The following is a 13,341-nucleotide window of genomic DNA, read 5'->3' on the forward strand; positions in this document are numbered from 1 at the left end:
ATTAATCCAAGAAATCTCATAGCAGAACACCTTAACTATATAACCTGATGGCTAATTGCCTGTTTAAAGAGCAAGAATATATAAGTTCAGAGACCACTTCAAGCATTGTATAATAAACATGGTAATGAAGTACTAATGTGGACCATGATCTATATACACGTTAATCCGTCTACACTTCTGTGTCATGATCTCTGTGGGTCCTAATTGAATCTTCAAAGCCGTATAATCATTTACAACTGCGCCTACCCAGTACCCACCATCTTGTTAATCCGGTTCAACTTAACAGAAATTTTTCAATGTGCTCAAAACATAAGACAGTTTACACGATATGCTATTACAAAAATAGAGAAAAGTTTCTTTTTTAAGTCTCAATCTAATTATATAATGATATATATAGTATACTTTCAAGAACATTGAAAAATCTTTAAAACTATAATTGCATGTGGCAGTCTGTCTGGCCAATGGGTCTACAGTCCCCGTCTGATTGGACGTTACACATTTGTCCGTCTTTTCACATTCACATGCACTGGACGCTTGTGAATTTATATATAACAACAATTTTCATGACAGCAATCATAACATGCGGCGCCATCATCCCTTCTTAAAAACACTTTCCATATTAAAATGATTACGTTAAGAACCTGCCTACACTTGCACATTGATTTTTTATTGTTTTTTTTTTTTTTTTGGGTCAATGAAACATGTAGTTGTTAAATCATATGACAAGGATTCAATAGCTACGATTTAGTGCCAAAAATCTCGTCGTACTAAGCAAGCAACTAACGCGATACACGTGAAAATGTTATATCTCAAGATGTAATTTATCTTGCATGATAAATTCATATTTTATTAATATATTTTATTTTTTATTAATGACATATCATTTAGTGTATAAATTTAATATTTCTAACATTATCATCGTTATAATGTCATCTTGATCATCGTTAAGAGCTCATTTGAAATTTCTTATGAAAACATTTCTAATAACCAAAACGCTTTTAAACGCTTTCTAATTATTAGAAATGCTTCTAGTTGTGTTTGATTGAATGACTTATGATTCTTATAAGGATTGTGCTATAGGGAATTGGATTCCATTCGGATTCTATTTGTGATGATCCTTTTATCCGTTCATCAAACAACATGTAGTTAGAAATTATTTTGAATTTTTATTCAAAATTAAACACATAAAGTACCAAGTGTTTTCTGGCTGTACGAGAAACGAATAAGATTTGAGGATCCTTAGGATCCTGACAAAAAGGGTCCGGCAAGGATCCTCATCAGGAACTCAGCTTTTCTGCCCTCTCAGTTCCCATACACTCTCATCCCCTGCTATTTTGTGCGGTCACTGTTAAGTCACGTCAACATTTTATATTGATTTTTTTTTTATAGAAATAATAAGACAAAAAATAATAGTGATATAAAATGTTGAAGTGGTTTAATCGTGACTGCATAAATAGGAGGGAATGAAAGTGTATGGGAATTAGAATGGCAGAAAAGCGAGGTCCCTCATCAGTGCTTTCGACACATTTCTTACTAATTTACGTCATTCTATTATAAAAAGTGAATAAAAAAGTATGCAAACTACTCTTTTTATAAAAGCTAAATTTCTATCAAAATCACGAGTATCATATTAAATTATGACAGTAGTATACGAAAATGAATTAGACTAAAAAACCTCATGGATCACAAGAAATATATATATATATATATATATATTTTTTTTTTTTCGGTCAAAAAAAAATATTTTTATAAACAAGTGCAGACTGCAGAGCAGTGGCAGTAGCTACTACGCTAGATTTCCCTTCTTTCCACTTGTTTTCTTTTGCCATGTAAATTTTTTTTTTTTTTTTTTTTTACAGTTTTGTCCTCCTCTCCTCATCTGTGTCTACTGCTGTTACAATTTTACAGAAACAGAGAGAGAAAGACCCTACAAAAATGTCCTGCATTGCATAATAAATACATTTCTTTGACCCTCCAAAGTTCCCATCCTTTCATTATTTTCCTCAAGAAACCCCCCAGCCTTGAGCTGTCTCTCCACTCTCTCTCTCTCTCTCTCTCTCTCTCTCTCTCTCTCTCTCTCTCTCTCTTTGTGTCTCTCCTGCTTTATATAGCTACCAAATTTAGACCTCCACCCACCATTGTTGCATGCCATGTGACCCCAATTCCAGCAACAGAAACCCCGCAATGCCTTCTCCAATTTAGCATCTGATCACTATCTCGATTGAAAGTCTGTATTTTTTGAGATGGGTTGCTGTTTGAGTACCACAGACGCCGGAAAGTCCTCCGCTTTCGATCCTCAGAAGCACCGCCATTCGTTGGCGGGAACTGAAGGGTCAAGATCTGACGCAGCCCCGGAGAGCAGAGCGCCGCCGCCAATAGACGAAGAGACAGTGAAAGAAGTACTTTCGGAGACACCGAAACCCAAACCTTCACCGCAGTCTTCGCCGCCGCCGCTATTCAAACACGAGCCAGTACTAGATCGAGATCAAGGAAAAATAGCAGCTTCCGAGGAAGAAGAGCTACCAGTTTTCGTTTCTTTGAAAACTAAATTCGACCCGGAAAAGATTGAGCAGAAAGTACCCATTTGCAACAACAATGACGGCGGCGGAGAGGTCTCGGAGTTGTCGGAGATTTGCAGCCTGAGCGAGAGCATATCGGGCACCACCGTTACCAGAGACGACGACGAAGAGGTTCATCAGAGGTTCGTCAACAGGTCGCCGGTGAAATTACGGCAAAACCGGGACTCTTCAAGTTCAATGGGTCAAAGGAGAGACCGAGTCGTGTGTAAGTCTCCGTCTCGGATAACCGAATCCTCTCCGGGTCGGAGATATGGGCCAAATGGGGCTGAGTCAGTGAGGTTGGTTCGGAGCAGAGAACCAAGCCCGAGTCAGCAGCCAATGTCCAGGCGTGGGTCGAGACCCGAGTCAAACCGTCGCGAACCAGGTGAGAGTTCGGGTCGTAGGTCAAGGTCACCGGCCACGAGGGTTACAGATGGCGGTGGGGTTAATAGGGCCAATGTGGGTCGGAGCCCGTCCGCCAGGAAATCCGGAAAGTATCCTGGTCGAACCACAATTGGCCCAATTGAGAGTTCGAGTTTTGGTCCGATCCGGAGAGTGGCGGAGGAGCCCAACAGCGGGGGTAACTGGCCCGCAAACGAGTCTCTCGACAACCCACATGTTTCCTTGGAGTGCTTTATTTTCCTATGAAGTGCTACAAATGAAGCGTTAGAATGACGATGTTTCAAGTCAATTACAAGGACGGGAACCTACAATAGCGGCATTGATGTTGTCAAGTTAGGAAAGGGTCATCTCCAGATCCTATCTACCAAATTCATCCAATTCACCCCATCAATCAATCAGTTCAGTCTTTTAAAAATTGATTTAACGCTTATAGTTATTATAATTTTTAATAAAGCTCTCGTTTTTAATTGTTGGATTAAATTTTAAGGATTTAGATTGATTAATGAGATGGATTTGATGAAAAGGATTCGGCATGAACCCTTTCCGTCAAGTTACTCACCTAAATCTGGACCTCCATCTCCTATGTTGGTTTAGAACATAGAAGCTAGAAACCCTAGTGTACTTTTCTACTTTCGTGGATCTTCGGTATATGTAAATAATTGTAATGTTTGAGGGTAATATGGGAATTTGAGGGTACGATTTTGCTGTACTGCAACAATGGAAGTTCCTAGCTGAGGGCAAAAGGAGATTTGATTACCTAACAGACGGTGTCACAGATTTGTATGGATACTTGGACGCGTAATCGATGGCTATTTTTAGGGTTTCAGCTGCTACATCTGCATAGTGGTCAGTGCATTATATTTTTCCTTGTACTAGTGTATGTAAAGTCGCAATTCTGCACCAATAATTCAATACGTATGGTCGTTGGGACTATTGATTGATTTCTTTCACCAAAAATACTGCCAATTTTCTACGATTCACCAAGTAAGATTTTCTCCGCTCTAAATTCTTTTTTTTTTGTCTTTATTCTTATTTCAATAGTTATTAGCAGATGAGTACACATTCTGTATATGTGAACAACCGTCCACATTCTTTCATGTTCTTCTCAATGACAATCGTTTCAGTTCTTTCAAACTATCCAAAAAACATCATGATTTCACTTACGTGTATGAAAAAATGACGGTATAACAATTTTTCTTAATAAGTGCATATTTTTTAGCTTATGTAAATATTTTGATATAAAATTATTGTTCTGCACTTCTTATGTAAATATTGTGTATCAAAAGTGAGGGCAAAATAGGAAAAAAAGGGAAAACGTTCAAAAGATACAAATTACTATTTTGCCCTCCTCATGTTAACATTATGTATTCAAAAGTGAGGGTAAAATTGGAAGAAAAGGGGGCAAAAAGTTGACAAGCCCTCTTCTCTTAATAGAATAGATAATTATATCACGTCAATATTTTATATTCACATTGACCAAAAAGAATGTGTGTGAGGAGTAGAGGGAAAGGGAGGAGATTTGAAAAAAATAGAATCCTACTTCCTTTCGATCACAAGATATTGGGATGTCACCGTTGTATTTCAAGCCAATAATATAATGTATAATGTCACCTGAAAAGGTTAAAATAACAGTTTGTATGCGTACAAAAAAGTAAGTACTTGGCTCTGTGTCTAGAGAGTATGCTTGCAAACAATCAAATTTTGTATGTTTGCAAAAACTTATATCTTCACAATTTTAAAAAGACAAGTACTTAGATTCCTTAGACGTACTAAGTTATTCTTATTTTTATTTTATTTTTATAACAAATCACTAGTTTATACGTGTGTATCAACTATTCTTTTTATTATTTTAACGAGTTACTTTTGTATATATGTCAGACTATAATTTTTAATAAGCAAAAATGACTTGTTCTATTAAATAAACAAAACAACATATATTTAAATGAGCTAATCTCGAATATGAGTCAAACTGTCATTTTCAAGTCAAAACAATGGTAAAAAAACATGTGAAAATTAATCAACATAAAACATGATGAACCTCTCTTATAAGTGTTATCAAGTTGGAGAAATTTTTATTATATTTGGAACACGACCCCGTATATCAAGTAACATAATATAATTGGTTAAATTTTTTCCTTAAAGCATCTAACAAATTGTATTATGACACATAATGTATGAGATCGTATTTTCAGCACACTGAAAAATCTCTCGTCAAATTGCAGTGTAATTGTGTTAAAGAGTTTTAGAATAATGGAAAGAAATGGTCAATTAGAGAATGTGGTTTCAATAATTTCAAGGAGCCTTGTAATTTGTGGTTTCCTTGCTACTTGACCTTGTTAGGCTTGTTTGTACACAAACAACCAGACAAAGCATGAAAATTTGCATCTCATTCTCATTCTTTGCTCACTTCTTTTGGGGACATCAAACCCAGTAATTATTTAAAACAATAATTTGCAGTTTATCATCATTCACAACTTTCAAAAGGGGTGTGCTATCCACACAACCCTTTTTACTTCTCAAACACCCTTTGTTAATTTCTGTCCGTTGATCTTCTTCAATTTATCCGATCTGACGGCCGAAAACCAAAAAAAGTGTGGGAGAAGTAAAAAGGGGGGGTGTGGATATCACACCCCCTTTCAAAATTGTCTTTTGGTTTTTTTTTTGGGGAACAAAGCTTGGTTGCTTAAAAACAAGCTGGAGCTCCTGCTCTCACTCAATAACAACTCGACAAGTGTCCAAGTTGTTAGTTCAATTTTTCATTTTTTATAGACACTTGTTGAGTTATTATTGGATGAGAGCATAAACTCCTGCTTGTTTTTAAGCATCCAAGCTTTTTTTTTTTTTTTGCAATAACGAGAAATGCATTGTGTTTTGATTTGCAATGCCCGTAACAGTTCTCAAATTATAAAATGAAAATTTTTAAAGACTATTGATCAGAAGTGAGCAATTTAGAAACTGGAACTTACTTGGACTATGAGGGAAGGAAAACTCATCTACTTTTTGTAGCCTTTGGGTTGGAGTAGGAGACAATTTGATCATAGAAAGTAGTCATATTCCTAATTGAATAATGCTTGGCTGTTGAAAGAAGAGTAGCAAGTTCTCTTGAAAAACAAATTGAAAATGAACATGTGTGTTGGAGTGACGTTGGTTCAAGTTTTCAACTCTTTAATTGTTTGGCCACGTGTCCATTTGTGATCCAATACTTGTTCATTTTAGCAAGACTTACTAGTTATTACTCTTCTTTCAGGCAGCCAAACACTATTTTTGGACTTTCTCATAACTTTTTTTTTGTCATGCAACTCAAATTTTTAGCCAATCATATCTGTGAAATTGGATAGTCAGACGTTTGAATTACTCGGGTTGAATTATGGTACTTGGTGGCTAGATTCATGGTGATCTTAGATGGGCCTTCAAGGGAAGAAAAATCCAGAATTTGAAAGTTTTTGGGTCAAAATTGGGCATGAAATGTGTTCAAAAGTATCACAAATGGACTATAACATCTTTTTCGGCCCAACTTGTATCCCATTCAGAAAAAAATTTCTTTATTTTCCAATCATTCAAACTCTAGCCGCACTCAGTTTCTACTTTTACTACAAGAAGCCTGTAAAAAAAAACGTTGAAACTTTATCCCAAACCAATTGACTACGGGGAAAACCTAACTTCTTATAACCATATGCAATGATCATTAACTTTTCAATGTGAGACAACTCTGCACATCCTAATACGCCATTCATGTGTGGCGAAGCTCAATCTACAAATTATAAGTTATCAGGTGACATAAAGCATATGCTGCATTCAGCCTTTGCAGGTGAGCTAACCTACTTTAATATCATGAGTAAAATTAAGATTCCATAACAAAATCAATTAGCAATGATGGAAATTCATCGCAACTTATAAGCTTCTGAAACGTTCCTGACAACTCTCCAATTCTAGAGTTCAAATCTCATTGACGATAGTTGTACTTTTTAAGTGAATCTGACAAGGGTGGCTGGATCTAACGGCTCTAAGTGCCGGATTACGACTCAGGTGAACTGTAAAGAAAAATTAGTTACCGTCGGTATATAACAACTGGATGAATATATCTGCTTTTACTCAATAGTCAATACCAATCATAAAATGCTTACACTTTACAGAGAAACTTATGACTTTAAATCAATCTGATGGGCATTAAAATCCATCTCCAAGGATCCAAAGTCACATTTGGAAAATGGCATATACAGAACCAGGTGCTCTTGCCTGAAGAAAAATTGGGCAATTTGGACTAGTGGTCTTCAAATTCTTCTGCGTCAATAGAATTTGATACAAAAAAAGCCGGGCATTTCGGGTTTGGTTTTGTACTCGTCAACTTGACTTTGCGCTTATGCTCGAGGCGGAGGTTGAGGTGGGGGGTTCGGCAATGAAATGTGTTGATGTTGAGGTAAAAAAACGTGTTCTGGGAGGCGCGGCACGGGGGCTGGGTGTGCAATGAAGGTGGGGATATCGTCTCCAGGCATCAACACTGAAACTCCACTGGCATACACAGTCATCTGCATAAAATCGACACAATTACAAACTGATGAGATAGAACTTCGAGAGTATGAAGAACAAAGATGGCTTGTAGAGAGTCATAATTCGACAATGTATCAAACACAAAACTGGTCATTAGACGAGTTAGTCAATAACTTTGGCCTAATTTTTTTGGATAGAACGACTCATTTTATATCCCCGGATCCAAAGTTTTCAGGAAGATCGCATACTCGATTATGCTTATCAAGCCTTTTATGGCAAAACAAATCAGTTCCTACATCAGAGACCAAACTCCTGAGCTTGTCTAAGAGTCTCAAGTGGAAAAGTGTCATCACTCCATCATATAATACCTAGTGAGCAAGAACGTTTTACGCGTACTGATCCAACGCAACAACTAAAGATTAACAAATTAGGGTTAGTTTTGTACTGCTAATTAATGATGTTATGTTCTGCACATGCTTAAGGGGACCAATCTAATTATGTAACTTAATTATGTATAACATCACGGGAATACTGTGAACCAAGATACGGATAACCTGGGATAGTGCTATATTACTCTGGCAGCAAATACTTTACATAAATAAACAAACAAAAAAACACCCAAACCTCAAACAACATTTTTGAAACCTAATCACATGACCGCGTTCGATGATGCGTTTTTCCAACTTATAAGATAATGCTGCATTGTCACCCTAACAACTAGCATATCCATTTGACCTTTGCTTTAAAAATTATGAATCGGAGGACTATAAGTTTCTGTGAATCAGACTGACTAAAACGTTACCCTTCCCCCCGGTCAGCAAACTGACTAAACAACAATGCCAACAAACTGAAGACAAGTTCAGAACACAATCGACCTATGTTGTTCTTGAAATCCTACCTATTTCGGTTTCGTTGAAATATATATATATCCTTGCAATTCAGCTGGCAAAATTAAGAGAACCTTATTTTTAGGGAATCCTATGTTTGAACACTGAAACTGGATCAGACAACTGTGCCTTATGCTACTTCAAAGGACACTTGCTGGTTTCTTCGTTTAGTGATGCTAGTTGGATACACAATTAAAGCTACACACAATGCATACACTCCCGTTTTTCTCGTTCTGCGCTCCACCTCCAGTCTCTTAGGATCTGTTTGATACTTTACTTGAATCAAACTTTTTAAACTCAAAAACAATTTTCAAGTTTTATGCCTTAAAAACTTGTTTGGTAGGACTATTTTCAAAACCTGAACTCAAGACTAACTTAAAAATATAGTTTATTATCTAAAAACATTAAAAGTGATTTCTTCGAATTTTTAAACTTAAACTCACTTATTTCTTTTCTTTCCCTCCTCCTCTCTCACTCCAAATCTCTCTCTCTCTCTCTCTCCTATTTTTTTATTACCTTTTTTGTCTATCCTCCAATCCGCTCTCTTCATTCTTTCGATTATTTCTCTCACTCATCTTCCTCTCTTCTTTCTCCTTCCTTCAATCATCTCTTACTTTCTTTCCTACTCTCTCCTCTTTCTCCCACTCATGTGACCCTTTATTTTTAGATCTCTTTGTCTAGTTTAAGTCGTAAGATTCAAAATTTTTAAATCACAAACCAATTAAGTTTTTGACTCTTAAAGAAAATTGTTTTCAAGAAATGTTTTGAAAAACGATAAAAAATTTCAAATAGGATACCAAACAGGCCCTTAATTCTTTCTTTTATTTTTTTCAATCGAAAGGTTGGAAAAACAGTGTCACACGGAAAAAATGAGACTACGAAAATTACTAGCTTGACTCCGCCTCAGGGCTCAATCCGTGCTACATCATGAAAGATTGGCAGTTACGGTCCTGAAGGCGAACGCCACGAACGGTGGTGGGACTAAAAGAACTAGTACGTATAGGACAGGCCCAAGTCGCTTTGCTTGGAACCAAACGCCAACCAACCACTCAACACACATCTACTGCGATGGACCCTTAACCACAGACCACTGTATTAATTGCAGCTGCTCTTGACATGTTTAAAAATATCATCGACAATATGGAAGAAAAATATCAAATCAAATACACTATCAGAAACACCTATTGATGGGAGAGAAACTTATCTACACAACCGGAAATGCTACTGTAACGGTATTTCCATTGCAGGTAAGTTATTATCCAATCTATGTGTGAAAACCGTGGTTAATTTGGTAACAGGATAAAAGTAATTTGATGAGTAAAGGGGAAGATAAAAGTTCGCAAATTAAGACAGTCGATCAGGACAGTGTACCGTCCTCACCTGAGTTATAAAACCAATCTCCGTAAATTATAGTACGTTTTGAGAAGCTCAAGGAAATTTTGCAGGAAAAAAAAAACAGAGAAATTATGGATTTCTATAGAGCTAAAACCTCTCAAAACTGTCACAAATTCTATTAGTAACTAATCCCATCAGTGACAAATGCAGAATTATGAAATATCTTAATTATGTCAGAGAGATAATCATCACGTAAACACAACAACCAAAATAACCACCCAAAACTGTCACAAAAAACAATTAGAGAAAGCAAACAAAAGCACTTTCCCTAAAAATCCAACACCATTTCCAAGTTTGCTTCTTCTGTTAAAAAACAAGTAAAAATCACAACTTTTTCCCAGAAATCACACCAAAATGCAATTCAAAACAAAACCCAGAAATCTTTTTGCAATGCGATAAATTAAACAGAAAAAGAATTTGGTTGGTGGGTTGCTTACTTTTGGTGAAGGGTGGCTGAGTTTTCCATTGATACCCATCTGGGCCTCAAGATCTCCGGGACCACGGCGGCCAGACGGCGACAAGTCAGGCGAGGTGGGTCTGAGGAACCTCTCGAAGATGGCCATGACTAAGAACATGGAGATGAGAATGGCAGTGGCTACGAAGCCAAAAGACACCGCATTGACAGAGCTGTTGAAGGCAGGGGAAGGAGGAGGAGGAGGAGGACTGCACGGATGGTCTTCTCTCTGCATGTTTAGTGGAGCTCCTATTGGCGGCCATTGAAAGCTATCTTCTTTCACGACAAGCATTCTCATCTTTCACCTCTCTCCCTCTGTATATAATTTAGCTCTCAGATTTCACAGCATTTTAAGTTAGAGAGAGAAACAGAGGGGGGAGAGAGAGAGAGAGAGAGAGAGAGAGAGAGAGGGGAGTTTGTGGCAGCAGTAAAGGGTTTTACACCATTATCAAAGCTTTGGGGAAGTAATTAAACTGGTAAACAGAAAGAGAGAGAGATGAAGGGATACCTTTACAGAGAAGTGAAAAAACAAAAGAGAAATAATTAGAATGCTATGAAATTTTGGGTGGTTGCTTCCTTCCTTGCAGTCGATTTATAAATAAATAAATTAAAGATTAGAAATAAAATTGAAAAATAAAAAGGACAAATTGTCAATAGGTAGCCACTGAATGAGACTTTTCAGTTTTCTCTAACCAATAATGGGGATAAATAGATGGGGCTTTTAGATTAACTTTTGTACCATGGTTTTAAAGTTTTGTACATTTCACAAATTACTCTCTTTTACCAAAAAGGTTGAGGGAGTTTTTCCTGCTCAACCTCTTTCCTCATCATTTTATGATGCAATTTGCATTATATAGAAGTTTTTTGTGCGTCTCGACGTATAGTGGATATTGTATTAATATTATTGCAATGTACTAATAATATGTATGTTCTTATATTTTCAAATGTGATAACACATTATTGATAGCATAAAAACAATCTCAACTTCTATTTTATAGTCGGACGAAGACATGGTTTGAAACGTGTTTGCTTCTTGTTAGTTTCTTCTTAGTTTCAATATGTTTTGTTAGTGGCAATAATATCAACACATGATCAAACCATAGCATCTGTTTCATAATCGGAATATGAGATGGCTCGGAAATTTGCTGCCTTTCATTTTTCGTCTATCAAACCAAAATTTATAGGTCCAGTTTCACAATCATGGCCACAATTTATCTCCTTTTGTTGTATATTTTAGAGACCTCTTTTCTCCTGGAAAGATTGAAGACATACAACATGCATTAATGGAAAAATCTGAGTTCTTTAGCCACAAGATGCAGAGACAGTTTTAGACCCAAAGGAATATCTTTTCCGTGTTTGTTTATATTCAAGAAAAACACTGATCAATGGCCTGGCCCATGCCAGTTCCAACACACATTTTCTCTCTCGTTTTATTGTTTTCCCTCTAAATACCACGGGTTTTGTGGAATTTATCAACAATGCCACTCTTCCTAATAAAGGTGCAGAGAGTGTGGTGATGCTCAAAGTTAACTTTCTGAAATAAGTGGCTCAAACAGGGGGCATATATGGCATTTGATGTGGTATAATCCAGAGTGCTATTTGAAGTTGCATGGAACCGATGAAGAGGGCAACATGATGGATTGGTCCTTGCCTAAGTTTACAGTTTATTTAATATTCGCCTATCAGATAGATTATGGTTGGTTATCGATGATCTTAGAGCTTTCTTATAGTTATTCGTTGATTATATACTTCAAACTCACATTTCATCAATGATCAGAAACTAAAATCGAAAAAGCTATGGAAATGGTTGTTGCTCTTATTGGCTACTTGATCCACACTTGGGGAAGGGAGGGATCCCTAAACAGTGAGGCAAGAGATCTCAGCTTGATTGAGCTTCAAACCCCATCTCAAACCTTCATTAACCTCCTTCACATGCACTTCGTCGAACTACGTTCCTACTATGCAATATGCATGCCTCCCCACAAAACCCTACAACCCCAAATGGTCCCCACAGCAACTCTTTCGTGGCATATTAAGCATCCATCTCACTCCTCGACACGTGGCATGAGCTGGACTACTCTCTCTCCTCTCTTCCTCTCTCTCTTCAGTTTTATCTCTCGTTTCCCCATGACAACATTGACAAGCGACCGACATATCAGCTTCCCATGTCGGGGTTTTCGGGTCCCCAACGAACATGTGGAACATCTAAAAGTCCTCGAGGATTGTTCCCCCACGTCAACGACTCAGATTCAACTTCCGGCGGTATAAAATCTGGGCCGTTGATGTATCTGAGATGGTCAAAGTCGCACGGGTCAAAAACTCATCAGCTTCAGCCATTCAGATGTTGCTACAGATTAAAGCCTATCCAGTAGAGGGACTGAGGGAGTCACTGAGGTAAGAAAGCGCGGTACATTCTCTCACGCGTGCAAGCCAAAGGGGTTAGTGTGCGTACCAGCTTGCCCGTGCGGTGGCGTGTCAAAGTGTAGAAATATGTAAAAGCTCTTCTGAATCTTTGACGGGGACTAGGAAAGATACTCGGAGTGCATAGGAGGGTCGTATGTGGGGTCCATCGTTTTGAAGGGCAGGGACCACAAGGCCAGGTGTCCTCGTGCATTAGGGTTTACAGGCCGAATTTGGATGCATATGAGCTGCTGCAATGGGACAGTTTCTCAAGTTAATAGCGACTTGTGATGCATATCAAGTTGGTTATGAGAATGATCTACTTACACGAGGCATGCTAATTGTAACGGCATTTTAAATCAATTACATCGTGATATATTTTGGTGTGTCTGTACTTTTTTTAGCATCATAACGGATTATTAATTTAAAATATTTTCACGTTAACATATCCTGTGCAAGTATATTTAACTGCTGTAGGAGTCTGGCCATCAAGGTTGGGGACCATTTGGAGGCAGCAAAGGACCAAAGGAGAGTGAGTGCGGCTCAGGGTGTCTCTGTATGTGGGTGGCTCGTGCAAAGATTTGGGTTTCATGGCTTCACGTGAATGATTAATCTTTTGCTTTCGCTTTCACCGGCTGTGTTTTTGTTTTCTACCTTTCTCTTCTTTTGAGGGTGCCTAAAGCAGGGCACTCCCTTGACCACTTGAAAGCTCAGAATTTTGGGCTGAAAAGGCCTACAGCCCTAACCCGTGAAAAAT

General features: G+C 37.6%; 2 protein-coding genes across 2 annotated transcripts; one reads left to right on the forward strand and one right to left on the reverse strand.

The window, feature by feature from the left end:
• Nucleotides 1-1,966: 1,966 nt before the first annotated feature.
• Nucleotides 1,967-3,917, forward strand: LOC137721923 (uncharacterized). The gene has a single exon (XM_068460946.2). The coding sequence runs from the start codon at nt 2,244-2,246 to the stop codon at nt 3,204-3,206; it is 963 nt and encodes a 320-aa protein (XP_068317047.2). The 5' UTR covers nt 1,967-2,243; the 3' UTR covers nt 3,207-3,917.
• Nucleotides 3,918-7,029: 3,112 nt separating this feature from the next.
• LOC137721947 (uncharacterized) lies at nt 7,030-10,751 on the reverse strand. Its single transcript, XM_088693722.1, has 2 exons — nt 10,168-10,751; nt 7,030-7,486 (listed from the first exon to the last, which is right to left on the reverse strand). Exons 1-2 carry the CDS (start codon nt 10,480-10,482, stop codon nt 7,319-7,321), a joined length of 483 nt encoding a protein of 160 aa, XP_088549848.1. The 5' UTR covers nt 10,483-10,751; the 3' UTR covers nt 7,030-7,318.
• Nucleotides 10,752-13,341: the final 2,590 nt, after the last annotated feature.

This window comes from Pyrus communis, chromosome 5 (genome assembly GCF_041283825.1).
Source record: "Pyrus communis isolate YQ-2024b chromosome 5, ASM4128382v1, whole genome shotgun sequence".
NCBI classification, from domain to species: domain Eukaryota; kingdom Viridiplantae; phylum Streptophyta; class Magnoliopsida; order Rosales; family Rosaceae; genus Pyrus; species Pyrus communis.